The 26,596-nt window shown below is 35.8% G+C and overlaps 8 protein-coding genes across 12 annotated transcripts in view; 3 read left to right on the top strand and 5 right to left on the bottom strand.

The window, feature by feature from the left end:
• Positions 1-1,657, top strand: part of LOC105160271 (protein DOWNY MILDEW RESISTANCE 6) — a 3,625-nt gene extending 1,968 nt beyond the window's left edge. Inside the window, exons 3-4 of the mRNA XM_011077585.2 lie at positions 498-822; positions 898-1,657. Of these exons, the coding sequence (XP_011075887.1) occupies positions 498-822; positions 898-1,164 (592 nt within the window). The 3' untranslated portion in view covers positions 1,165-1,657. The remainder of the gene's footprint in view (positions 1-497; positions 823-897) is intronic.
• On the bottom strand, positions 2,289-4,492 carry LOC105160270 (caffeic acid 3-O-methyltransferase 2). Its single transcript, XM_011077584.2, has 4 exons — positions 3,905-4,492; positions 3,002-3,312; positions 2,832-2,896; positions 2,289-2,750 (listed from the first exon to the last, which is right to left on the bottom strand). The coding sequence occupies exons 1-4, from the start codon at positions 4,324-4,326 to the stop codon at positions 2,454-2,456; spliced, it is 1,095 nt and encodes a 364-aa protein (XP_011075886.2). The 5' UTR covers positions 4,327-4,492; the 3' UTR covers positions 2,289-2,453.
• LOC105160269 lies at positions 6,745-8,493 on the top strand. The gene is made up of 3 exons (XM_011077583.2): positions 6,745-7,169; positions 7,817-7,903; positions 8,015-8,493. Exons 1-3 carry the CDS (start codon positions 6,870-6,872, stop codon positions 8,138-8,140), a joined length of 513 nt encoding a protein of 170 aa, XP_011075885.1. The 5' UTR covers positions 6,745-6,869; the 3' UTR covers positions 8,141-8,493.
• On the top strand, positions 9,595-11,300 carry LOC105160268 (nascent polypeptide-associated complex subunit alpha-like protein 2). The gene is made up of 4 exons (XM_011077582.2): positions 9,595-9,747; positions 9,851-9,953; positions 10,604-10,722; positions 10,803-11,300. The coding sequence occupies exons 1-4, from the start codon at positions 9,700-9,702 to the stop codon at positions 11,151-11,153; spliced, it is 621 nt and encodes a 206-aa protein (XP_011075884.1). The 5' UTR covers positions 9,595-9,699; the 3' UTR covers positions 11,154-11,300.
• On the bottom strand, positions 11,413-13,104 carry LOC105160267 (peroxidase 5-like). The gene is made up of 4 exons (XM_011077581.2): positions 12,827-13,104; positions 12,481-12,672; positions 12,232-12,397; positions 11,413-11,972 (listed from the first exon to the last, which is right to left on the bottom strand). The coding sequence occupies exons 1-4, from the start codon at positions 13,034-13,036 to the stop codon at positions 11,563-11,565; spliced, it is 978 nt and encodes a 325-aa protein (XP_011075883.1). The 5' UTR covers positions 13,037-13,104; the 3' UTR covers positions 11,413-11,562.
• On the bottom strand, positions 13,911-19,382 carry LOC105160266. Of its 4 annotated transcripts, none has more exons than XM_011077578.2 (6): positions 19,196-19,382; positions 18,306-18,974; positions 15,922-17,510; positions 15,487-15,672; positions 15,176-15,353; positions 13,911-15,083 (listed from the first exon to the last, which is right to left on the bottom strand). In XM_011077578.2, exons 2-6 carry the CDS (start codon positions 18,949-18,951, stop codon positions 14,218-14,220), a joined length of 3,465 nt encoding a protein of 1,154 aa, XP_011075880.1. In that variant the 5' UTR covers positions 18,952-18,974; positions 19,196-19,382; the 3' UTR covers positions 13,911-14,217. The 4 variants fall into 4 exon arrangements, with proteins under 4 accessions (XP_011075880.1, XP_011075879.1, XP_011075882.1 ...); XM_011077577.2 differs by having other exon boundaries at positions 13,911-15,101; positions 18,306-19,028; positions 19,196-19,375; XM_011077580.2 differs by having other exon boundaries at positions 13,911-15,056; positions 19,196-19,375.
• On the bottom strand, positions 22,096-22,906 carry LOC105160265 (heavy metal-associated isoprenylated plant protein 28). The gene is made up of 2 exons (XM_011077575.2): positions 22,638-22,906; positions 22,096-22,568 (listed from the first exon to the last, which is right to left on the bottom strand). The coding sequence occupies exons 1-2, from the start codon at positions 22,762-22,764 to the stop codon at positions 22,252-22,254; spliced, it is 444 nt and encodes a 147-aa protein (XP_011075877.1). The 5' UTR covers positions 22,765-22,906; the 3' UTR covers positions 22,096-22,251.
• Positions 25,091-26,596, bottom strand: part of LOC105160344 (heavy metal-associated isoprenylated plant protein 9) — a 1,781-nt gene continuing 275 nt past the window's right edge. The window contains exons 2-5 of one of the 2 annotated variants that reach the window (XM_020693154.1): positions 26,291-26,486; positions 25,997-26,169; positions 25,773-25,863; positions 25,091-25,581 (exon numbers count right to left, since the gene is read on the bottom strand). In XM_020693154.1, the coding sequence (XP_020548813.1) occupies positions 25,136-25,581; positions 25,773-25,863; positions 25,997-26,152 (693 nt within the window). In that variant the 5' untranslated portion in view covers positions 26,153-26,169; positions 26,291-26,486 and the 3' untranslated portion in view covers positions 25,091-25,135. Of the gene's footprint in view, positions 25,582-25,772; positions 25,864-25,996; positions 26,170-26,290; positions 26,568-26,596 lie in introns of those variants that run through there. The other variant, XM_020693153.1, reaches the window with a different exon arrangement.

Below are 26,596 nucleotides of genomic sequence, written 5' to 3'. Positions count from 1 at the left end.
CAACACTCTTAATTTTGTCTTTGATTTTCTTTACAATAATTTTTTATTTTAAAAAATTCCTCATGTCAAATTACAATATTTATAGTTTTTCTTAATGTTATAGTTTAAGAATATATAACATATTTATTTATTTTCTGTTGAAAAAAATATATTTATTTATTTAATATTTGATATAAAACTATATAGTTATTGGAGCAAAATTAAATTTAAAAAAGGTTAAAAAATGAAGGAGTACATCTTTGCACTACCGAAAGTAGAGAGTCGTTGGAGATAATTACAAAACGACTTTGTTGCCCAACGAAGTTTTGTCGGATTTATGAAAGATGAGGTCCTAAAATATTTTATCTTCTTTTAAATTGATAAGGTTCTTAGCTCTTCAACAAAAAGGGCTTGCTTTAATAGTGAAAGGGACTTAGCATCAAAAGATTAGAATATTTCAAGATTCTACTTCTCTTATATTTATTTTAAATTAATCTCATCTCTGCATCGTACGTAAGGGAAATCGTGGGCAACTATTGCGTGGAAATCCGACAACTTGGGCTGAGATTGCAAGAACTTATATCAGAGAGTTTGGGGCTGCACAAAGACTACATCAACAAGACTTTAGGCGAACAGGGCCAGCATATGGCCATTAATTACTACCCGCCCTGCCCTGAGCCCGAACTCACATACGGCCTTCCAGCCCACACTGACCCCAATACCCTTACAATTCTCCTCCAGGACACCAAAGTGGCGGGCCTTCAATTGCTCAAGGATGACAAATGGTTGGCCGTTAAACCCATCCCTAATGCATTTGTCGTTAATCTTGGTGATCAATTGCAGGTAAGCTTTGTTCTAGGTACTTATCCTAATTACATAATAATTGTAATTCACTGATTATGTGTTTATCATATGTAGGCACTGAGCAACACAAAGTACAAAAGCAGTTGGCATCGAGCGGTAGTGAACACTCACCATCCAAGAGTTTCAGTAGCTTCCTTCTTGTGCCCGTCCGACACTGCTGTAATAAAAGCTCCAAAGGAACTCATTGGAGATGAATCACAGGCCATTTATAGGGACTACACGTACGCAGAGTATTACGACAAGTTTTGGAGCAGAAACCTAGACCAAGGACACTGTTTGGAACTTTTCAAGAATACTGAAAGAGGGTTGAGCTCTCTCTAAGATATTGTTCATCTCTGAGTTGGCGAATCAATGTTTAGGAGAATAATTAAGGGCAAAAATGCGATCAAGCCCCTTTGTGATATTGCAATTAAACAAATTATCTCCTGTAAAAAAATAATAGTAATTTATCTTTTTATATTTTTTAAAATGAAGCAATTTACCTCCTGTATTTTTCTGAGAAGGTAAATTGCTTCATTTTGAAAAACATAGTGAGGTAAATTGTTATTTTTTTTTATAGAAGATAATTTGCTCATTCGCGATATCACATGAAGGTAAATTGCATTCAATTACGATTTCATGTTAATAAAACTCTTATCAGGATTTGTGAATAAATCCTTAAGATCCACACAACAAGATTGCAAGGATTAGGGATGAAATATGTATTAGCCAATATTAATGCTCCAATTTATTATGTGAAAAAGTGTCAATTATAATGGACGTTGTAATCCTGTTTTTATAATGTAATGGTAATCACGTCGCACTTGGAACATCATCATAATATATAGATTCGTTTTTTGGGTGTTTTATTGCGTTTTATGGAGATAGAGAGAGAAAAACAAAGATAAATAAGTGTGTGTTAATTAGAGATAATACGTATGTTTGGATTTATTTTTGAAAATAATTTAAAATAAGTATTGTATGTTTAATGTTGTGTTTTGGGAGACAAAAATTACTAGTCATTGTCAAATTATTGTCAAATCATGTCTTTTTTATATATATTTATGTATATATATGTATTTATGCTAAAACGGTTTAAAATACCTAAATAAGATGTTTCTAAATGATGGCAAACATTAAGTATGTTTTGACTTGTCTCGAAAATAACTGAAAATGAAAACAAACATAGTGACTAGTTCTACTACATGTTGCGTTTTCAGATGTGTGACGGAGTAGTTTTTTTATTGTTAAATCTAGATTTTATTTCACAAAATTGTATATATTCATTCAATATAAATATATGTAATCATATTGATAAAGCTATATCATCTAAATATTTTAAAAAATATATATTTTATATACGACATTAATTTAAAATAAGAAACCAATGTGTTAGTCGGATGCTGGATCGGCAGGGTGCACATTTAGCTTTTTTTTAATATCAAAATGTTATGTCATACTCTCCATTAAATCAAACGGAAAAAACCTTTATTAAGTAACAAGTGGGAAACAAACTTATTTATACAAGAAGACAATATTAATCCCAGTTTCTTCTCTCTCTCTCTCTCTCTAATAGAGGAGGAACCCACGAACACACTCAAGAATCAAGAAATTATGTGGGGGTTTGAGATTCATTTACGCAATTCCATGATCCAAGAATTGTGAGCACAGCAAACTTTGTCGAACCCTTTAAATCCAGCCCCTTGAGCCAGGGTCTGAAATTCCTTTTCTGTCCGTTCCTTGCCACCCGGGTTGTGGGCCAACATTATCACATCTATATGGACCACATTCTTAGTGGCCAGCCCTGTGTCGGGTGCCTCTGGCAGAATGCACTCAACCAATATTACCTTTCCATTCTCTGGAAGTGCTTCGTAGCAGTTCTTCAAGAATTTCAGGCAGTGTTCATCACTCCAATCATGACATATCCACTGCAACAACATTTTCAAATATTAAACTAATTGTGAAATTTAATCATCATCAAAATTATACATTTTCTCGAATTTAATCACCTTCATGAAAATGGCATCTCCTTTAGGCACGCTCACAAACATGTCGCCACCGACATGCTCCACTCCTGCATAACATTTTTTTTTCCGACTTAGGTTAGAATTAATGCATACTGGATGCTTTATTATAAAAAATTCAATTAGAGTTAGGAAAAATAGAATTAATTAAAGACCTGGATAAGATGGAGCATCTTCAATAACATGGGACAAATCAAAATTAATGCCCTTAATTGAAGGATACTTGGAGACGATCATACTAAGCGTGGCCCCTGTTCCTCCACCAACATCCACCACTGTTTTCAAACCTTGAAACCCATTGTATGTTTCAAGAATCTTCTTCATGATAATGGTGGAATGGTTAGACATTCCTTGGTTGAACACTTTGTTGAATCTTGGGTCCGTCCCATGGTAATCGAATGCAGTCATACCATATGCCTTGTTGAACGGAATTCCTCCATCAAGAACAGCATCTTTAAGGTGGTACCTGTATTTATAGAAATAAAAATTTGAACATATTAATAATATCTATGTATATAATATCGCACATTAAAATGTTGCAGGTTTCTTGTATTAGGGAAATTAATTCTGGATGGAATTTCAGTTTAGTAGTTTGAATAGCATTTATTGAATTATATTAAAAGAAACTGAGATTGTAGGTAGCGATATATGATTGTGATTGGAAGTTTCTGGTCACCAACCGTGGTACCCACCACTTGAGCATAAAGTCCATTGTTTTCACCTTAACTGATAAGATGTTATTTATCAGTGGCAAGCATACGAAAGAGGTGGGGTTGGTGCGTAGTAGGTAAAGATAATTGACTCTAATTAGATCAGATAAGCATCACCCTTCTCAATTTATAATAAATGACTTTTATACTTTATTCACAACTTCTTCTAATCTAGGCAAAAAAAATCTACTCAAAAAAAAAAAAAGAAAAAAGAAAGAAATACTTTTTTTCAACATTTCTCATTAGTCCACGATAAATATTGAACTGCAAAATATTTTAAATTTCTCAAATAATAATTATTATTGTAGTAATAAGTAATTAATTGTAAGAAGAAATTAACTTAATTACCAGCTCTCCATGAGGATCTTATCCTGGTTCATGAGCAACAAAGGAGCCATAGAAACTCCGTCATCGTTCTTCGTCAGGAACTTGCAAACCGGCGCCAAACCATACAGCCGTTCAACACCGCCGTCGGGCAGCTTTTTCAGGCTGCAATTTACAACGGAGTAGCTTGCGAGAAGGCGGAGGATTCTGTCGAGCATGACATGGGCCTCAGGGTTGGAGGTGGGGAGCTGGGCGGCGAGTTCCGCAGGCGAAACAAAGGCGCCGGGGCCAGCTTTCTTGATGAGCTCGAGCAGGTCGAGTTCTATGGCGGATTTGAGAACCATAGGCAGCACGGAAAAACTAGCCAGCTGCATGGCGAACAAACACGACTCTTCTTCTGAAGAATCGATTGTTGAAGTTTCAGGAATTTGGGTTGTTGAGCCCATATTGAAATTCAGAATGAAATAATGTGAAGGTTTGTGTTTGTTTTTGGTTTGGTGTGGTGGAGAAGTGGAGGAGGAGTGGGTATAAATGGCGCTTTGGGGCTCACCAACCCTTCTGGGTGGGGGTGGGGGTGAGGTAGCAACAGATCCCCAACTAGTCAAGCAATAATGATGACACTATCGATCTACATATACTTGTATAGAATTACATATACTTGTATAGAATACAAGAGTTGCACATTCCCTTCCTTTAGATGGGTATGACACAAAAACCACTTTCAGCTACAAGCTTGGCAAGCATGCTTTAGATCGAGAAACACTATATATTATATATTCTGAAATTATGATAAATATCCATTAATCAAATACAAATAAACTCTCGCATGCTCCACTCACTTGTCATTAATAATTTAATTCTCTATTTATAAAAAAATGTCATACCTTAATTGTTGAAAAAATATGTGTTTGAGTATATTAATTAGTGAACATGTTGAATATTGAAGCTTGTTCCAATTGGTGAACATAGTTTTTAGAGGTCAATTACATGTTCTAATTAAAGCCACGTAAAATTCAACAAATGTATATATATATATATATATTTGGATGATGAAGGAAGGAAAATCGGAGTATGAACACAAGACAAAACTACTACTATATAAAATCCTTTTATTTTTCTATCATCGTAAAGAACAAGTGATGTGTCTGAACTTGATTAAGCTAAATCTTTTCTTTTTGAATAGTCATGATCAATATTCCATATACATCAAGACCATGTTAAAAGTCTATTTATCTTTTGAGCAAAAAGAATAAAAAAACAATATTATATAAAAGCATGTAAATTAGGAAAATGTACACACACGTATATATATATATATTGATTAATTATTAGGCTATTCAATGCATTTTCTGTCAGTATTTTAGGTCATTTTATATTTTCATTCTTTAACTTTCTATTATAGTATTTTGGTCCTGTATTTTTTTTAATTTTTACGGATTTAATTTTTTTTTTGCCAGAGTTCTCTTTTCCAACAGAAAACATTGCATGTGTCTCTCACGTGACATTTTAAAATTGAGGCTTTTATTTCTATTAATCCATTTATGCCGGTACTTTTGTTCTTTAACAATCTAGTGTAGTAAAGTCCTGCATCTTTTTAATTTTTTTTTTATTAAATTCCACCAATCTCGCTAGCGGAGGTAAACTTCAGCCAACAAAAAAATTGAATAGCAAAATTAAAAAAACATACGACTCAAATACTACACTAAAAAATTAAATAATGAAAAGATGTTACAAAACCATAAATACATTTATTCCTAACTATTACAATAATACCCAATGTTTGTAGGGTCCATCCATGTATAATAAGGTGAGTTGGTAGATCTCCACACAGGATGATTTCCTTTAATAATGATGAGAATAGATTAAACGTAATATCTAATTTAAGTAGTAATAACTAAATTAAGTACAAGAATTGCAGGCATTGCTTCAATTAATGGTCTATTCTCACATCATAACACAAGAATTGAACACACCGAATTACAAGTGATTAAATGCTATGAAGTAAAATGGAGTGCAGGTGTGATGATCCTTATTCCTCACCTAATCCCTTCTTTTTCCTTTTTTCTTTAATATATTTCAGTCTTTATGATAATTAAATACTAAGTACTGTTATTTGATGTATGTGGTTGTTGGGTGCTCATAAACATATATTTTTATTGAAATTTTTCAAATCACGTACAATTCATATGTAATTACGTATACCAAAATTCAAAAAATAACAGTATAATTATTCTTAATATATATGCATGAGTCTCGAGTAAAGATATTCTTAATATATCGTTACTTTCATTGTTGTAGTTTTTTTCTTTTTTTATCCTAATTAATGTATCAAAAATGTCAAGAAAACAGGACTTTTTTTTAAAAAATATTGAAATCACATTTGATGAAGCTAATTAATCTGTATAATATTGCATTGGTGGTTTTGTTTGAATTGTACACCAATTATTATCGTTTTACGAAAAATTTATTTTAATTATATTTATAGATGAGATGGCAAATTAAGAAACCAGCCACGCATAGGAGATTCTTGTTTATCCATCATATCAAGATGTCGTAATCTCATCTAAGGTGGGGGATTTCTATTATTTGGTGACCTAATTTCGGAAATTATCGTCAGGATGACAACGTCGCCGCACCGCCCCATACCCCTAGGGTGTTGCAAATTACAACTGAAGGAAGGAAATAAATACTAAAATGTTTTACCTGACGTATAATACTGGAGAACATGGGCTGGGCATTACTATGGTCCAGCCCATCTTGAAGAGCTTCTTAGATGAATGGGCCCATTAGGCCCAAATGAGTACAAAACTGCGAGTACATGGCCCGGCCCACATGGGTGTGCATAACGTCTCTTTCTCTTCTCCCCCGGTTGCCTCACAGTTTCCAAATTTGAAAATCTCTAGCTCAAAATTTTCTGTGTTTCGAGCAGAAAGTCAGAACCACTCGTCTTCTAGGGTTTTGTCAATAAATGATCCCTCCTTAAACCAATATGGGTAGTCATTCCGTTGTTAAGAAGCCCCGTGTTGAGAAGATTTCTACAATGGCCGAAAAGAAAAGACAAGTGATTGAAATAGGTGATTCTTGCTCTTCCCCTGATAAAAAGGGCACTCCTTTGAGGCCCATTTTCTGTCTTAAAAATAGGGATGACATCAAGAAATTTGAGGAGCAGGAAGATTGCTTTATTCTTGAATTTGATCCCTACGATGATCTGGAAGTGCTGAAGTTATCTTTTCCAAAGGATTGCGGTAATGCTGAGGCTGACGTGCGTGTAGTTGCTGAGAAAGGGCAGGTGATTCCTCAGTTCTTCTTAATGCGTTTAAGTTTTTTAATTCTCAGTGGGTTTTTTATGCTCATTTGCTAAAATGGGCGATCATTTATGTTATAAAGTTTGAAAATTTGTAAAAGGGGTTTGTTTCCTTTTCAATTTCGTGAAATTGGTGTTTCTTTGCTTCAGAATGTAAAGAATGGCAGGCTTCTTTTCAGCATTAAATTCAAACCTTTCAACTGTGCAATGCTGTTTGAGTTATGAATACAGAATCAATTCATATTTTCAGGGGCCAACAAAAGACGCTTCATCTATGCATTTATTTTATAAATGGAGGAGTTATTTAATATTTTGCACTTATTACTTAAGAGGCATTCGCCCTTTCCTATATAGTTTGGCAATTGAAGTATCAGAAGCGACACTTGCAAGTTTTTGGAACTATTGCTAGAGCTTAAATTTCCCTCATTGTGGAGCTGGATATACAGATATAGAAGTGAAAATATGTAGTTTACATATATATGAAGATAGCTGTTCCCACATTGAGCAGTATTTCTAGCACTTGTATAGAACTGATGGAACTGAATTAGTCCAGTTCATTTATTGCTTCTCTTAGAGCTGATACAACTGACTGACTGACTTTTCTTCATTTCCATCTTGGGACGATTGAATAGGTGGCATGCAGAGATTATCCGCATCCGAGGCACACATGTGCGAAATATCCATTTGAGAAGACACCTCATGACAGTCACTGCAAACTGGTATCACTTTTCTTGTTCTTTGTTTCTTGAGTGATTGGTTTAGTGATGGTTGTTACACAGATTATGGTTCTGAGTTTTTGTTGAATACTTGCTTGCTTTCATTATATGCAGTGCTACTGCTACGTTTGCGATTCATCTGCTCCTTGTTCAAAGTGGGCTAATCACTGCCATGCATTCAACAATGAATCTTGGAACCAAGAAAAGAAGCTGAGGAGACGAGATGTCAAGACTATATAATGTAACTGATGATAATGGACTGTAAGATAGGTATCAAGAACTCATAGGCATCTGAACTAGTGTATAGATATGCCAGGACGGTTGCTAGGTCATGAGAATGGAGAAAAAGGTGCATTTACGTTTGATAGCATCCTGCTCATGCATCGGTTAACATTTTGTATAGTTTAATGCGAAGTATATTATAGGAAGTGGAGTGAAATTGAAAATGGAAATACTGTTTAAGTTGAGCACTATGTTTCTTGTTTTAAGTTGATTATGAATCAGCTTAATCTGAGATATGTATCCTTTTGATTTTGAATATCTGATACATAATCATCATTTGAGGAAAATTTCCATGTTCGAATAAAAACAGGTTTTCTGGACGACAATGTAAGACTATTATTCTATTTCTCCAACACTACCCTATTGTTTACATGATTGGAGAAACAATTGTATGTTTGAACTGTTTGCATTATAAATTTTTCTCTTTTTTTAAAATAAAAGCCCAACTCAAATAATGGAACCCTAATTAAAAAGTTTGATATAGTCATGAAAAAAAAAAAGAAAAAAGAAACTCCACTGATCTCCTCCAATTTGAACCAAATTCCAACTCTTTGAAGTTTAAATTCTTGGAGAGTTCTCAAATTCTACTCCCACGAAAAAATAATTTGTAGGCACTTCAATCATTGTGGTTCGGAAATCATAAAATCATATAGATTAGAGTGCAAAAGAATAGAAAAATAAGACAATGGTTTTTTTTAAAAAAATTTTCTCATAATTATAAATATTCTTTATCATTTAAAATAATTACAAATACCACATCCTGATAGACCATTGTAGGAAATTTGTTAGGTGAACGTTAATCCTAGAGCGATGTTTGTAATTTTTAAAAAAATGAGAAATAATTTGTAATGAAGATAAAACTTTAGTGGAATTTGTTCTAATCTATACCAAAAAAATATTAAGGCAAAATAACAACTATCTCTCTTGTGGTTTAGCATAATTACGGGTACTCCCCTCAAATGAAAAATACTATCATCAAATGAAAAATAATTATGCAGTCTTTAAATGGTGAAGTGAACATTACTATTTTATCCTTGTTGTTTATTTAAAAAATAAAAAAATATAAAAATTTTGAGATTTTTGGGCAAAGAAAATAATCTATAGGGAATATTAGTTTATAAAAACATTTTAAAAATTATAATATATATAATTCAAAAGGACATTTTGGTTAATTTACCATAAAAATTGAATGAAAACCTAACAGAATGAGTTTGTTTTTACACGAGAGTTAAAATTAGAAGAGTATTTTTATAATTTCTCAAGTAATAAGAAGTTATTTATAATTATGTCAAATTTAAATAAAAGTGATTGTAATTACCGAGAAGGAGACGAGGTCGTTTTAAGTTTGCATGGGCCAGACGGTTAAAGCTGAAGAAGCCCAGAAGAGTTGGGCTGGAGCCTAAAGCACGAACCCTAGAAATAAAAACTCATGCATTCGTTATCTCTTCCACGTAACAAACTCGCTCTATCCGCAACTCTCACAGTCACAGCTCCCCAATACTCGACCAGAAGCCGCCATGCCAGGTCCCGTCGTTGAAGAAACTGAAGCCCAGAAGAAGCTTGAGGTGCCCTTCAAAGTCTCCGAGAAATGCCCTTCCATTTGATATGTATTTGTAATTGTTTTTGTGCTCAAACCATTTCTTGTTCTTTAATGCTTTTTGGACTAAGGATGAGCCAGTGGTGGAGGACGTGAAGGAAGATGAGGAGCATGATGATGATGCTGCTGATGATTCTGATGATGAAGATGATGATAAGGATGATGGCACCCCAGGTCTCTCTCTCCCCCTCTCTCTTCTCCCTCTCTGTTCTGTGAACATTGTTTTGTTTTGCTTTTTTTTCTTTCATATTTATATATTTCTAGCTGGTAGTTCTCGTTCGTTTACTGTTTGTCTCGCTATTTACTGTATGAGGGAAAATGGTAGTTTTTAAAATTTTCAATCTTGTAAGTGGAAGCTTGAATTAATGAGAAAAAGGTTCTGTTCTGAAACATCTTTAGTCTTTCATCTAATATCTGAAATCCCAAGTATTTTGTAGAATTCAAGTTTCGTTTGTAACATCAGATATTCATTGGAGTGCTCTATGCCCATCAATTTGCCACATACGACTTAGCAATAATACCTTATTTCATTGCAATCCAATTAATTCATGGAACTTCCTTTCCTGTATGTTGTTAAGGAGCCCTGTTAGCCTTAACATTCTGAAGCTAGTTTCCATCACTTTCATTGTAGCAACTTCACTTATATTTTACCTTGTACTTAATATTTATTCTTCCTATGTTCTATAATTTGGTGTTTCCTTTAACCATTTATATTCTGATATTATGTTATTGATTTTCTTGCATTAGGTTTTTACCTTTTGTGGGTCCTAATTAAGTGTAGTAACTGCTGTAGTCGATGGGATGATGTTATTTTGATTGAACAGGTGCTAATGATAGTTCCAAGCAAAGCAGAAGTGAGAAGAAGAGTCGTAAGGCCATGTTGAAACTCGGGATGAAGCCTGTTACCGGTGTTAGTAGGGTCACAATTAAGAGAACCAAAAACGTAATCCTCTTTTCAATTCTTGTATTCACTATGCTGTTTATTTTTGTGATGATAGTTTAACCAAGCCTTGCTGTTTGCAGATATTGTTTTTCATCTCAAAACCGGATGTCTTCAAGAGCCCAAATTCGGAGACCTATGTCATTTTTGGAGAGGCCAAGATTGAAGATTTGAGTTCTCAGCTGCAGACTCAGGCCGCCCAACAATTCAGGATGCCCGACATGGGCTCTGTGATGTCGAAGCCAGAAGCAGCCACCACAGGTGTATCTGCACCAGCTGATGAAGAAGAAGAGGAGGTTGATGAGACTGATGTTGAGCCTCGTGACATTGATTTGGTCATGACACAAGCAGGAGTTTCCAGGACCAAGGCTGTCAAGGCTCTGAAGACTCACAATGGTGACATTGTTAGTGCCATCATGGAGTTGACAACCTAAACCAATTATAATTAGCCTAGCTTTTGAGGTTGCATTTTTTGTGATAATTTTTGGAATCATTGGTACAATTTATTTCATGGACACTGTTGTGTACCCAAATTGTGCCTTCTCTTGCTGTTTTAATTGAATCTTATTTAATGACGAAAATCAAGATTCTCTGGCCTGATGTCTATGCTTCTTAGGAAATAGTATCCAAACCTTATGCAGGCGGGCACCTGAATTTACTACAGTATCCATAAGCTCTACGGTTTTGGTGTAAAACTGAGGAGCAGATTGACTTTAGACATCATGATGAAGTAAAAACATTGAAGTTCTTGAGAAAGGATTACAACTTCATCCTTGCATGGAAATAATGTAGAAGTCAAACATCCATCCTTCCAGATTCCTCAGACCTCAATTGCACGAGCTTTCAGCTGTTGATCACTCTGCAATTTGCTCGAACCTCACCAGCATTACCAGTTAACACACCAATCTTTCCCATTTTCACCATTGCTGCAGCGAATTTGTTTCTCCAAAGGAATGGATTCTGCACATTTTGAACCACTTGGAATTGTGTTTGTGGGCTTGTCAACAGGGTTTGATCCGAGGTAAGCAGGCCTCTATTCGCGAGCACACCTTTGTAGTACCCGACGTCAGTGAACGCTGGGCTGGAAGGGTCCATGGGCACCACCAGGTTTGCATTTGAGTTCTGTGGGCACTTTTGCCTTAATTGGGCAGCATACGTGGTGTCTAAAGTTGGGTCCTGGCTTGAATTTGAGTTGAAATTGTAGAGTCTGTTAATGAAGGATGTGCAATGAGATCGGCCCAGAGTGTGTGCTCCTGCACATACATATTTATTCAAGAATTATTTATGTAATGATCCCAAAAGAAAATCATTAACACAAGGTAACCAAAAGATCCCGATATCTATGGACACTTCAAGTCATACACTATAATAACATGAACTGACTATGGTGCCATGTCACAAAACAGGCCCCAATACGAGATATCCGTACAAGTTTACACACTTCAAATTAATATAAAAGCGGACATGACAGACAAGAATATTGTCGTGATTAAGTGAGAGCCTTTAAATTACCAGAAAGTGTAACCATTTCTTCTTGTGTTAAACCCTTGGTTGCAAACATTTTTGTGAGTTGATTCACATCGAATGTAGGAGGTGGCAGGTTTGACAATGCCTCAGAAGCTACGGAAACTCTACCATCTCTCCTCCCAGCAGGGACATCATATCCAAGTCCTCCAGTCTGCAAAACAAGCGCGAAATTAAACAATGATTAACTGTGCACTGAATTATGAATAGCCAAATAGATATCTAGCATGTCCTTACGATCTCAATACTATCCCTAGCTGCAAAAGCCAGTATATCTGCACAAGAAACTACGCCTTTACAAATGGCTTCAAGCCTGGACTTTGCATTGTCAATGACTTCAAACCCTCGAAGGCTCGGATTATTGGGTGGAGCATCCTTCTCCGCCGTGTTTGATGGAGTGGAGTCTATCAGCACTGAGCCATCACACCCCTACACAAAGCATGCACCAAACAGGTTTGTTTTAGTCAAGCACTAAATACATAATTTCTGAGTTTATTTTCTGATTATATTTACTGTCTTTCTTGAACTATGATCTTAAGTTGGTATGAAGGTGTTTGTGATGTTTGTAAGTGTAATTTCTTACCCTGACAAAACAGTCATGGAAATGCAGTCTAACAAGGCCAGCAGCCACTCCTTTGTCTTTGATGAATCCAATTCTAACTTCTTGTTTCACGATCAACTCAGCCAAGCCACACGAACTTTGGTAGAACCCCACCTGAAGCTGAGCTTCTGACTCAACAATGTAAAGACAGACAAGCAACAAAATGAAAGCCTTAAGTTGTTTATAACTCATTTTTGCTTTCCTTGGGTTGTCTTGTTGATGTGTTCTTCCATTACAAAAAGCTATATATAGACAAAAACTCTGGTGCGTCAACTCATTTTTCTATCAAACTTAGTGCTAAATGACTGGCAATATGCTGTAGATGTCCTTTTAACTTGCTAACTAGAGTATAAGAAGTGAAATCTGAAGAAGAAAGGACAACTGGATTAAGTTTGAAGCGTGCCACAGGCATAATTGCGGTGAATATTATATGTACTAGGCATCAAATTAGCAAGAACTTATTTGAGGAAATCCCTTTATATTGACTTAGGTGCATGAAAATCCAAAAATAGTGGTTAGAGTTGATAATCACATAATATTTTTATGAAATATGATTGAACTTATGCTTATTTACGAGGAAGCAAGTGGGACTGATCTTTATCTTTATTACTGGGTTGGGACCGGAACGCTGATTCTCGGTACTGGTATAGCATCACCCTGCTGATTTTATTAGTTCTTCCCTTTACTTTATTAGTTGATCTAGCTCGTCCTTTTGACATTAATGATAACAGAATCAAGAGTGATTTGTGGAAAGACTATTCATTTCTCACTTTTCACTTTGTAAAGGAATACAGTAGTAAAGAAGGGATCACTTATTCATTGGAACGTTCATGAGGAGCTGTAGATGTTGGGATGGGTGTAATTGAGAACAAGATTGAAAAATGTTTCTGCATACACCAGGAATTTGGTTGGTTTGTTCTGCTTGCTCAGGAATTCAAGTGGTGGTTGAGTTTGGAACAGAAATTCAAGCTCCTGAAACCAGGTGCCTCGGCTTGAGATGAAATTGAGCTTCAGCTCAACATGTATAAACTCTAATATATTCGTCATGCCAATCAAGATGAAAAAATAAGCACAAAACAAGCAACAATCCATCAGGCCTTCAGAATCCCAGAAATATCACTTCATACACGCAAGTATAAGCAAAATATCCATTTTTACAATATATACACGAGTCGACAGTTTACTAAAGCCATTAGATCTGGTTATTTTTACCCAAATTAGAGTTTCACCTCTAGGCTCCAATCGATGTTCGATAAGTTTTTCCATGCAATCAAAATCCATTACATGGTCTGAAAGTATGACGAGGAAGCAATATTCACAAAGGAGATGATCTAAAATGCCTCTTATCAGCAGGTCCAGCCCCAGTACGAAATCTACATGTTCTTCCATGAAAAATCATCTTTCAGCACATGTTCCCAGTCTGAAGAGGAACTATCACGCCATCCCGAGCTACTTTGATCTATCATCCTGCTGTTCTTGAATGACTGGATTATTGGATCACCCATGACAGAGAGATGAAATTTGGTTGGAGATTCACATCCAGCACCATCTACACATGAACCAAATTTGCCTTCACTTACACCACCAGTTTGATGCAGGAAATGAGATTTCTGAGCCACATTTAAAGTTTCATCTTCAGATTGACCACAGCCATATGGACCAAGGTACTTCTCACCTTCAACTATCTGAGGTCGTTGCTCCTCTTCCATTCTAGTCAAATTTGAGTTGTTCTCTCGTGATTTCAGGATATTGAACCTGGCCATGACAGAACCTGTATGGTCACAATCAACCATCTCAGGGCGCCGTTTCTCTTCCATGTTTATTGGATTTGGGTTGTCCTCCCGAGATTCCAAGATATTGAATCTAGCCATGATAGAACCTGCAGGCTCAGAATCAACCATATCTGGATGCTGTTCCTCTTCCATATTTATTGGTTTTGAGTTGTTCTCGCGAGATTTCAGGACATTGAATCTGGCCATGACAGAACCTGCATGCTCATCATCAACCATCTCAGGATGCTGGTCCTCTCCCTTATTTATTGGTTTCAGGTTGTCCTCTCGAGATTTCAAGATATTGAATCTGGCCATGACGGAAGCATCAACATCATCAGCATGCCCACTCATGCCAGACATGTAGAAGTTATATAAGGTTGGTTGCGGAATTTTGACATAATGAGCCTTGGGGGCCAGCTTGGAAGGTGTCATTGGATCAGCTGAAACACAAACTTTAGACATCATTTCTGCAACAAATTCATTTCCTGAGATCATTCAGAAATCAAGGATTAGATAGCTAAGTAACCAACAATTCATTCTACCACGATTCAAATCTAACCTTGTGGTGCCTGGAGTTTAGTTTCTTCCATTTGAATCTTCATTCTGTCAAAGCGGGCTTTATAACTAATGGAACACAGTTTAGCTTCTGCCTCGAGCCACAAACTCTTAAAGAGAAGTGCTTGTGAATGCATTTCTTCATTGAAGTGGAAATTCTCCTCAAGAACCTTCTTTATAGCCTGCAAGAATAACCACAGACAAAATGAATGGGAGACTTTTATCCCCAAATGAACAGTCTAATTTTCACACTCTTCCATTTGAAGAAATACTGGCAGCTAAAGACACTGCCAATACTAGCAATAAGCAGCATACCTTGGCCATATCATCATCCCTTGTTATGTTTATGTCATCCCTCAACGGTGATAAAATTTGTGATTTCTCATCTTTCTTACCAAAAAAACTGTAGTTTCTCTCCTCTTCATGCATATATTGATAATCAAGCTTGACAGTAGTGTTTGCAGCTTCATTTCTCGTATGAGGGCTTCCTGAAATTTTATCCTGAGGAAATGACATATTATCTACCAACATTATTTACTAAGAGATAGTCTATTTACTCTATATAAGATATGGAAAGATCTAAAACATGAACTCTATATTGTGGATGCAGAACTACTTCAGATGTTGGCCGAAATCTGGAGTAACTGAAGAAGGTTGAGAAAGCAAGAGACAAGATATGGCAAGAGTTCACAAAAATGCACTGGGACTCATTTCTTGCATGGCTAAGTCCATAAACGAGGCAAGTCTTACCATATTAGAAGACTGGCCAAGTTTCTCAGATTTGTCTCCCACAGGATGGCTTGTTTCTGACTTATTAGTTGCCTGGACGTTTGATTTACTCACACATGAGTCAAGGTTACTCATTACATGCTTGAGAGTCTCTGTATTTTCTTCTTCCAAGGAGCATGCATTGTTTGAAAGCTGAAACAGAAGCAACTCTGAAAGATTATGTATTGCCTTAATCATTGTCGGCACATTCAATTTTGGATCTGGTAGTTTGATCCGCTCATTGGCATCTTCTTGCGAAGCAGGTGAAGCTAGAACCTTCTCTGCCGCATGAACTGCAACAGCACCACCTTCAGAGACATCATTTAGGGTCAAGCCAGCACCCGCTTCACCAATTAAATGCTTGGTGTCAGAAACTTTCATCTCCAAACCACTATTCAAGTTGCTTACTAAACAAGACTGTTTTGTCAGCATATTGGGGTCATCACTTCTCTCAACTCCCCTACTGCTTGGCAAAGCTGAACTCCAAATTCTGCTTTCTGCCCCACCCAATAAACTCTGGTCTTTACTTGAACAGATAGCATCAAGACTCCTCTCCGACGTAAGTACTCCACCATTTCTTGCACATCCAGTTTGATTAGTCTTGTTGCCTCCGCCAGTTTTTTCAGGAAAAACTCTATTACAATCAGTTACTGAGTGGAGATTTTGATGCTCTTCATGATTAAATCTATAATATTCATCCAAATTTTTCTTGACATGTTTAGAGTTGCCAGCTTCAACATCAAATTGCGAAAAGTCAGAAGATGGTGCTCCTTTCCAACAGGGTGAATCCTCTGCTGGGTTGTGATGATCTATTAAATCTGAAGAATCCTCAGTGGAGTTAACTACTTGATTATCACAAACCATAGGAAAACCACCACAGGCATTTATATCTTGTAATTGAGATCCCCATCTTGCTTTAATCTTATAATCAGAAGTATCCTTAGAATGCAATGGACTCGAGTGTTCTTTCACTGAAGTTGATGAAATGAGATCATTCCGCTGCTTTGAGAAGTTAGAAAGATTTGATTCAACAGGATCTTCTTTGATCTCAGAGCTTGGTTTTAGGCCAGAATCCTTCCATTTTGAGGGATTAGATTGATCCGAATCCAAACCGTGGAAACCTCCAACATTGTCACTTCGAGCAGGTCTGCAAGAAGCAGTAATTTGTCCCAAGTTACTAGTTGTAGCAGTTGGTGGCCTAATGACCAGAGCAGGGGACGGCCTTGTCACTGACGAAGTACCATGAAAGGGCGTGTGAGTTGGCCCAACACATTTTTCATATGGACTATATGAGTTCTGATAGTTTGAGAAATTTTTTTGCACTTCCCAGGATAGGACAGAAGGGTGAGATTCTGGGTAGGTTGAACTGGATGCCAGGATATGAGAAGTATTTGAATCATAGGGAAAAAAGCCAAGATTTTGCTCAAGACATGACTTATCTTCGATATGTCCAACATTTAAGGGGCCAGTGACTCCAGTCTGGACTTCCCTGTCAAACTCCTTATTGAGTTTTTTATATGAAACAGCAGGATCTTCTTTAGATTTGTTTCGATTCTCAGTAACACATCCTCCTGTATTACAGCAAAGCAATTTACATAAGCTACACAGACCCACAGGCATCCACACATGCAAAAAAGATGTGTGCTTGCTCATACACACACCATGACAAACAGAGTAACTAGAGAGAGATAAGTTACTAGATGGCCGTTGAACCAGGTAGATAGACATGACATGAAACAAAAAGGATGGTCATAGTTACGCATCAAACTTTGACCAGGAAAAAGAAAAGGATGAAACAAATTCTGCATATGCAAAAAAACAATAGTATATTAATGCCCGAGTTCTTTAATTTCTCATTGCATAAATTACCCTACAGATTAAAGATTTCAGAGAGTGCACCATTTGTTATCGAACCCAATCAAAAAAGAAGCATTACTGTACTTCCCGAAGAAGTACTATTCTTAAATGTACAATGAACTGAGGCCATCAAACAAAGCTAGAATTCCAAATCAAAAATGTCAACTTTATTGTTTATCTGATCCTCAAATACTCTAAAAGGATTCGTGTAATAATTCTTAATCAATGATGAGAGAGAATTCTTTGTGCTCTTCGCATAAGTTCCTCATTCATCTTCTTTAAACCTACCTTTGATTAGAAGCTCAAGATTATGTGTACTCACGCCACAAGCAAACTAAGTAACAATACCAAGGCTACATGTCAGGAAGAAATGGGAATTATGCAATAACTTGGCTCTAAATTATTCTCCAACTAAAAGATCTCGGAAGTAACGAATTTCAGCAATTGCAAAAAAGTAGCAAACATGTGTCTTCACAGGGACCACCTTCTACTAAAGATGAAATGCATACCTTGGTTCAGTTGATTATTGTAACTATATGAGGCACCAACATTTGCCTTCTCAGATGAGAAACTTCCATCTAGTTCTACTCTTTTGGCTCGCTTCCCATCATCGAATCCCAACCCATCTACCCATTGATGTCCATACTCCAAATCAAACAAACTTTGAGTATAATCAAATTGAGATGTTACACTCAATCCAGAAGTAGGCACTGCATTGTAATGAGACCCCTCATCCTTGACCAATAAACTATCTTCTCCAACCAAAGAAGGAGCATATGGCGAAGAATAATACGGCTTGACTTCACCACCATAAGCAAATGCACTGACTGGGGTTCTAGTACCAGGACTAATAGCAGACCAATGGGTGCTAGTCGGGGATGCTGAAAATCGATATTCGTCAGACAAGGGCACGCTAGCAATTCCAGTGGAATCCACAACCAGTTCAGGTCCAGGGGCTGAAGGGCGTGCATATTGCCACGCGTGGCTGAAGGACTCAACCGAGTAAGGCGGGTCAGGATAATGTAAAAGAGGGTTTGAGTTGGGTTGAGTGTTTAGTCTATCAACAGTAAACGGCGGGGCTAAAGCTGACAAATTTGAAGATGACGATGATGAATTTCCTCCTGCTCCACAACCAATAGAGCCCAAACCCGCCATTCTTGCTCAAGATCAAAATTGGACTGATCAATCAAACCCCAAAAGACTTGTGTGAGATATGAACAGAGGCCTCATCACTTTCAAAAAAGGTACAACAAGAAACGTGGAAAAACATTGATCAGACAAGTACAACATAATTCTTGGGCCTAATTCTTGAAAATCAGTGGATACTCCGTGATAATCACAACAAGATCAAGACGAAAAACAGTAAGAAAAGAGAAATTGATAAGGGGATAAATCATACCTGAGAAAGCAAAGGGAAGAGACAAGGGGTGGGTTTGTCTCCCTCTGTGACTCTTCTCCTTCAAAGCCAAGTTTTGTGCAATACAGCGTCGCTTCCTGGTTTTGGCTTATGCTATTGATGTTGATTTACTGGATGCCCTTCTAGTTTTCCATAATTACTTTTTCGGGCCTCAAGAAAAGAAAATTCACCAAAAGCCCCCTAGCAGCATGTTTTTCTTTCCCAATTCCCTCCAAAGGGCAAGAAGATGGACTCCAAGAGTTTTCTTGTAAATATTGCGGCACGTTTTATACATGTCTAAATTTTAATTATATAGCATAAGGTACCTAATTCAAAAAGTATCATAAAATGATGGGGCAATTGAAATAAAAATGTGAATTTAAAGACATAAAAGAAGCCTTTAATTAATAATATATTGGGTTCATTTATTACATACAGCATTTAAAAATGAGTGATGAAGATTGAATTTGTTGTAGTAATTTATTAAAGGTGAAAATGGTAGCAATTTGGGATTATATATATTAGGTATTCAGCACACAATTCATTGTTGATAGATTCATGCATCTACAACTTAAAGATTTTTCAATTATTAATTATTTTATATAAATAGAGTAAGAAGAAGTAAGTGTAGTTGGGCCACAAATACATCTCATCATATCTCTCTCTCACACACACACACACAGACACGCACAAGAGACAATAGATAGAGAGACATGGCAGCATTCTTTGGTGGGTCATCATAATGATAAGTAGTAACATGGGATGGGCTATTCCCTTTAAATATGATTGTAGCCTCAAATCACTCACATGAGTGGTCCTTAATTAAAACTACACAAACAAAATACACAACCACGACTTGCATTCCATACATCAAATCATTGCTATTAACAAACCAAAAATGGACGTTTACTATACCAACAATTCAAACAACAAGAAATGCGATTATGGTCTCCCCATCTCCATTAAATCACAATCATTAATCCACAATTTTATCAGTTTTGATACCACCACTTTATATATTTTTTTGTTCTTCAATTGAATCCGTCTCTATTTTTTAACAGTAGGATAAATTATTATTCATCCTTACTTAATTTCTGGATAAATGAAAATGTGTTTTAATTAATTAGTACATGATCTTGTAATTCTGCGCATGATTTGATTAATTAGTCATAATATATAGATAGAAGATTGATGCCCCAACAAATAGGGACGCCAAATTTGTTGGAGTTTATACTTAGAAAACATTATCTATTAGCAGTTAGTTGGTAATTATTTGATTGGGATGGCTGCAACTCCAATCATCATCGTCATTCCGAAATGATGGTAAGAGTTTACAAGGAAAAACAAAATTAAACATTTATAATAGGATGTGATTGGATTAAGTAACAGCAAGTTGAGAAAGCTTTTGCGTACAAGAAATTGAAAACTTCATCACTACTCTGATTTCAATTTCCTCATAAATGAAACAAAAAAAAAACAAGAAATTGAACTTAATTTTGCAGCCAGCAGATAGTGAAATTCAGGAACCCAAAATAATAGTATAAGTATGATCATGTATATGTATCTAAAAATACATGAAGAAAGAAGAAGAAGAAGAAGACGAAGAATCGGCAGAATGAAGGGTGAAGTCAAAATCCAGACGCCTTGGCAGAAAATGCAGCTGCTCTCTCATTCTCGCCATTATCAAACTGTACTCTTCCATCAATTCCACCATTTTTCCAACTTTGAACATCTCTCTCTCTCTCTTTCTCTCTCTAAGATACATACAAAGCTTTGCAGTTATGATGCAGGGAAGAAAGAGGGTTTGTATATATAGGATGGTGGGGGGTTGGGGTTGGGATTGGGAAGGAAATTATTACTTTACTGTAATTTGACGAGTTTAAAGTTTGAATCCACAATTTATGCAACAATATTGGTTCATTATAAACTTTATTTAATTAATTTGACTTTTAAAAAAAAAAAAAAAAGAACAAGAATTGAGGGAGTCTCGTATCTTTTTACTGACAGGACAATTCAATGTAACTTTGTCAAATAATTAAAAATAATATGGTTATAATCTTATGGTCCGTCTGATTACGTGTACGTAATAGCTGACTTTGTTTTCTGGGTAAGTCACGTTTTCCCATTTCATTTGCGTGTTGGCCTAAATTTGTGGACTTGGAGCTACCAAATACTAATTTACAACATAAATTGCCTTTATTTTTTTCTTTACTTGGTTACTAATTAATTAATTCATTATGCTCTCATTCAGAACATAAATTCATATCCTTGTTTTACTTAAAATTTAGTAGATAGTAAATTTGGTGTTAGGTTGGGAAAAAGAAAAGGATGATTGTTTAAATTTTTGAAAAATTTGGTGCCGACAATTTCCTCGTTTAAAAGCTGTTCAACTACGAATCTTCACTTGGGACTTAAAAAACTTTTTGGACACCGTATGAACTCACATATTTTGTCTCCATATATAGTAGATAAAGTTAGGCTTCACCGCAATATTTATTTCTATGACCCTACACTTTTCACACATCTAATCTATCCTAATAAAAAAAAAATTATATTTTTTTTTATGAATGACGATTTGTAATATTTTTTTATGTGTAGTTAATATTTTTAAGTTGGTTTTATTTTATTTTGAGAAATATAGTATGTTGGTTTATATATTTAATCTTATTCATAATATATTTGAAAATATGAAGAATTATTTATTATATATACGTAGAGACGACATCATACCACATGATTAGTCATAATTAATGTGAAGGCCGAGTCGTATTTTGCCCGACCATAAATCCAATCATCTTACTTTTATACATGAGAAAAATGTGGTACACGATTGCTCAAAAGAAATAGTGACGATATATAGAACCTTATAAAGGTTTTCATGATGTTAGTTTTAGAGATGTATATATAATTGAGCTCAACAATTTATTACAAGTAACATAGAGAGGAGGTTTGATGATGGAAAATGTGAGCAATAATGTTTATATATTACAAGGTTGGATGTGGTAGAGAAAGTAGATGTTGGGGTTTTGGACTGAAACAAATTCATGGATGAGCATGTGTCAAAAAGAGTTTGATCTGGTGAAGGCCTTCTTGAGAGCTTTCCAGTTCAAGGATCTGGTCTTGATGATGGACAAACTTAGGTTCAAAAATTGAGTCTTTAAGTAACGGTTAGAGGTCTTCGCAAGTGATGAAGAAGGTTGTGGCGATGATGGCGCGGAATGCGAGTGTTGAAGTAGTAATTCGGCGTTGTCCTCTGAGTTCCAAAAACGAGCCCCTTTTCTCTTCTTCTTCACAACACAGAGTAGGTCGTGTTTGTCGCATATTCCCCACACCGTCACCTTTTGTTGATGGAAATCAACATTCACTGAGTATATACCTGTATGTACGTACGTAAAATCAATTACATGCATGCATTCAGTAACAATATAAGTAGGTAGGTGGGTACCTTTGAGATTGGCTAAAGCCTTCTTGACTTTGTTCTCACAACCATAAGAATACAAAGGCACCATCATTTCCACAAACTGTGCTTCCACATTCTTCCCTGCTGGAACTATTTGCAGCTCTCCTGCCATTTCCTTAAAATTTTTATGATTGAATGTCTCTTTGATGCAATTTGTCCTATACCTACCTTCCTCTTACAAATCTCTATATATATAGACCACAACCACAACCACAACCCCGATCACCATCACTTTATCTAATTCCCCAAAACCAGACATCAACACATGCAGATCCACTCTAAAAACATAGATTTACGCCCACTTTAATTACCTTTTTCCACCCTTTAAAAGTTAGTTATTTAATTAAAACATTTTACTACACTAGCCACATATGTATCAGGTTCCTTTGGAAAGTTGTTTGAATTGAGAAAAAAAGTGTAGGGTGGTGAGTCAGACGACAAGTGTAAAGATGCTTCGCCTGACGTCGTTACTCAATCCAAAAGAATTTCTGACCTACACTTTGTATCCATCCACTAATGTCCATGCATGCATGTGATGTGCTCCCCGGTTTTTCTTAGCTAACAAGTTAAGGGTTTGACAATCAATCATGTCTTAATTAAGGTCATATAAAATGAATTCGAATTTTATTGAATGTACGAATATTCAAATTATTATAATTTATTTAAAATTATATTGATGTATTGATTACATAAGAACAAAACAATTGACAGTTTAGCAATAATGCATATTTATTTGATATGGTGATTTCCCATGCATCCCTCAACCCTCTAATTAACTCAAATATGCATGCTCTAATCAATTAATTATTCTCAACTAAAATTACTAACGTCTCTATATATATATAAATACTTATATATTATTACTATGTTATAAAAAACCACTATATTGATCCACAAATTAGTGATAAGTTATAGTGATTATCTCTTACTAATTCATAATTAAAAATGTATTGGAATTAAGTAGAATGCATGCATAATAGTGATGAATATGATGATGTCTCTACTCTGTAGTGCATGCAAGAATCTTCTTGTTTGGACGGCCATGTATTAATTGAAGTATTCCTAGCTACTCCTTAATTAAATTCTTAAATTAATTAATAATAATCTTGAAATGCTATAACACAAATCACCTGAAATATGATGGGATCAATCCACATGCATCATATATTAAATCCGCATGCGACAAAATCAATGACTCAAACAAAATAAAATTTGTGTTAATTTGAAGAGGAATGAGTTGATTGGCAAACAAACTGCAATGCTGCCTGCTGCTATTGCTCTATGTATTCATATTCAATTCTGAAACTGAGAAGAATGAGTGGGATCTGATGATGAAACGCTGAAAAAAGTAGGGAAGGGGCCTACCACGTTGGGTGGGATATGGATATGTGGATCCGGGCGGGGAATCTCAATCTCAATCTCCAAAATTCATACTCTGCCATGTGACTCCCATCTACCATCAAACCTAATTTCGCTTTTGCCTTTTTCTTTTAAATTATTATAATAAAATCTAAATTATTTTTTTTTAACAAATAAGTATATTTTTCTAATGATTAAGATATTCTTTTTTTTTTTTTTGTGAAAATCATGATATATATTATAATACAAGTCTTCATTATGAGGCGGCCTCCAACAAATAAAATATATATATATATATATGATTTAAATGTACCAAATTATTTGGTTAAATTAGGAAATGAATATTAAGGTAATAAATAAACAGAAAATATTGGAGGCCTAATTAGTGATGGAAAAATGTTAGGATTGTTGACAAGTAGGAGGGTAGGTGTTGAGTGATGAGTGTACAAGGAAGGGGAAGTGGATAACATTAGGGTGTCCTCCCATGATCAAAATCAAGGCCGCCCGCCACTCCCTTTTTCTTCATTTATTTCTTTTATTGTATATAGATGTTCTTCTTGCTATATACCAAATGAAATTCATCATATTACTTTTTCTACTCTCTCCTTTAAATTATGTTTTCAAATTTATGAATAATGTGGGTTGATCATGTATCCCCTATTATATACATTATAACTATGTTATATATATATATATGAGGCGGTACGTGTGCTTTTTTATTTGGTATGACCATAAATATATAAAATTATAAATATTAACTTTTAGATAGTACTAAAATTGAATAAAGATTTAAGTTCCCACCAACGAATTTGTTGCGTAACAATTTATATATAGACGTGCCAATGGTGTTGCATAAAATGATTAGTGTTTCATATTAATTAGATATTTTAGATAGATTAAGAAAAATATTCTGCAGTACTATCTTATTATAGTTAAAAAAATACAAGATATTACCTACAGAATGATGGATCATATTATATATAATAACATTAATCAAATCCCGATATATAATTCACAAGATCAGCAATATATATATATATATATATATATGAGCACAATAAAAAGGTGCTGGGCCTCTCTTGTTTTGGGCTTAATAATAATAATAATAATAATAATAATAATGATTACATGAGGGTGCATGCATTAGGATTTTCGTCCGAGAAAAGCTGCGGAGCCGGGATTCTTTCAATCACGTAAACCGGCTGATAATGATACATCATCTTGTGCATCCCCTGCTCCTCCCCACCATTCTTCACCTCCTCCTCCACTGTCGCCTCTCCGCCTTGCTCCTCCGCCCCCCCTCCCTCTTTCTTTTCCTCTTCCGCCGGCGCCTCCTTTTTCTCGCCTTCCTCTTTCTTTTCTTCATCCCCAGCACCAGCTGCTTTTTCTTCTTCTTTTTTCTCTTCGGGCTTCGGGGTCTCTTCCGGCGGCTTTTCGGGCTCGGGCTGGGGCACCACTTTGGCCTGCTTTTTGGTCCGTCGGTAGACGTAGTCGACGAGGCGGTCGGCGTGCATGGTCCCCGTCACCGTGACTTTGCTGGAGCTTAGTTCAGTGTCTACAGTTCTAACTCCTGCCGTTATACGTACCCGTGAAGGAAATGTATATATATCAGTATTAAATAATGATATATAATATTACAGGTTGAGCAGTCCAAAAGTTGATTAGTATTTATTTTTATATTAATAAAAAAATGTTTGAATCCTAAAATTTCAGAGTTGAACAGCTGAAAATGTTAGAGATGAAAAGTGAAGAGTCGAACACCTTTCATTTTGAGTATCTTGTTTTTGAGCTGGGCAGCACAGGCCTCGCAGTGCATGTTCACATTAAGTTCTATAGTAGTTAATCCGCTAACCTGCAGTCACATAGTCTAAAATTAAATAAAGAAAAGATTCTAGTCTGCATATATATTAATTAGCTATATATTATATATTCAATATGAACATAATGGCTCTCTAGTCCATAGTAAGAGCAGTAGTACGTAGTACCTGTGAGGCAACAACTTGGGGCATGGGTGCACCTTCAGCTTCCGGCAATGGAGATAAAACTTTGGCTATCCTCTTGGTTTTGTTCATGATCCTACTGCATACTGCCTGTGGCTCCACAACTCCTTTTATCGTCACCTCATTCTTCACCATGTCCATTGTCACTCCCTCCACTCCTGCATATGTATACATACTTTGATCATGATCATGATTTCATCACATGCATGCATGATCAAGAAAGAAATTAAAAGAGAGAGAGGGAGGGAGGGGTGTTTATATATATATGTATGTGTATACCTCTGATCTTGAGAATAGACCTCTCAATCTTCTTAGCACATCCAACACAATGTAAGTCTACAAACAACACAAAAGGAGATGGTGGCTTTGCTTCTTCTTTCTTCTCCTCTTCTGCCTTATTTTCTTCTGCTTTCTCTTCTTTCTTCTCCTGATGATCCTCTTCTGCTTTCACTTCCTCCTTCACCACTGCTTGTTCCTGCAGCTTACAACCAAACAGAGCTCAGAGGGGATCACTACTTCACTACTCACATCAATTATTTTTCATCTGTATACATGTATTCATGCAATGTAATATTTAACAGAAAT

This window comes from Sesamum indicum, linkage group LG4 (assembly GCF_000512975.1).
Source record: "Sesamum indicum cultivar Zhongzhi No. 13 linkage group LG4, S_indicum_v1.0, whole genome shotgun sequence".
Taxonomy (NCBI): Eukaryota; Viridiplantae; Streptophyta; class Magnoliopsida; order Lamiales; family Pedaliaceae; genus Sesamum; species Sesamum indicum.
The sequence above is the reverse complement of the archived record's forward strand: the minus strand, read 5'-3'. Positions and strand labels throughout refer to the sequence as shown.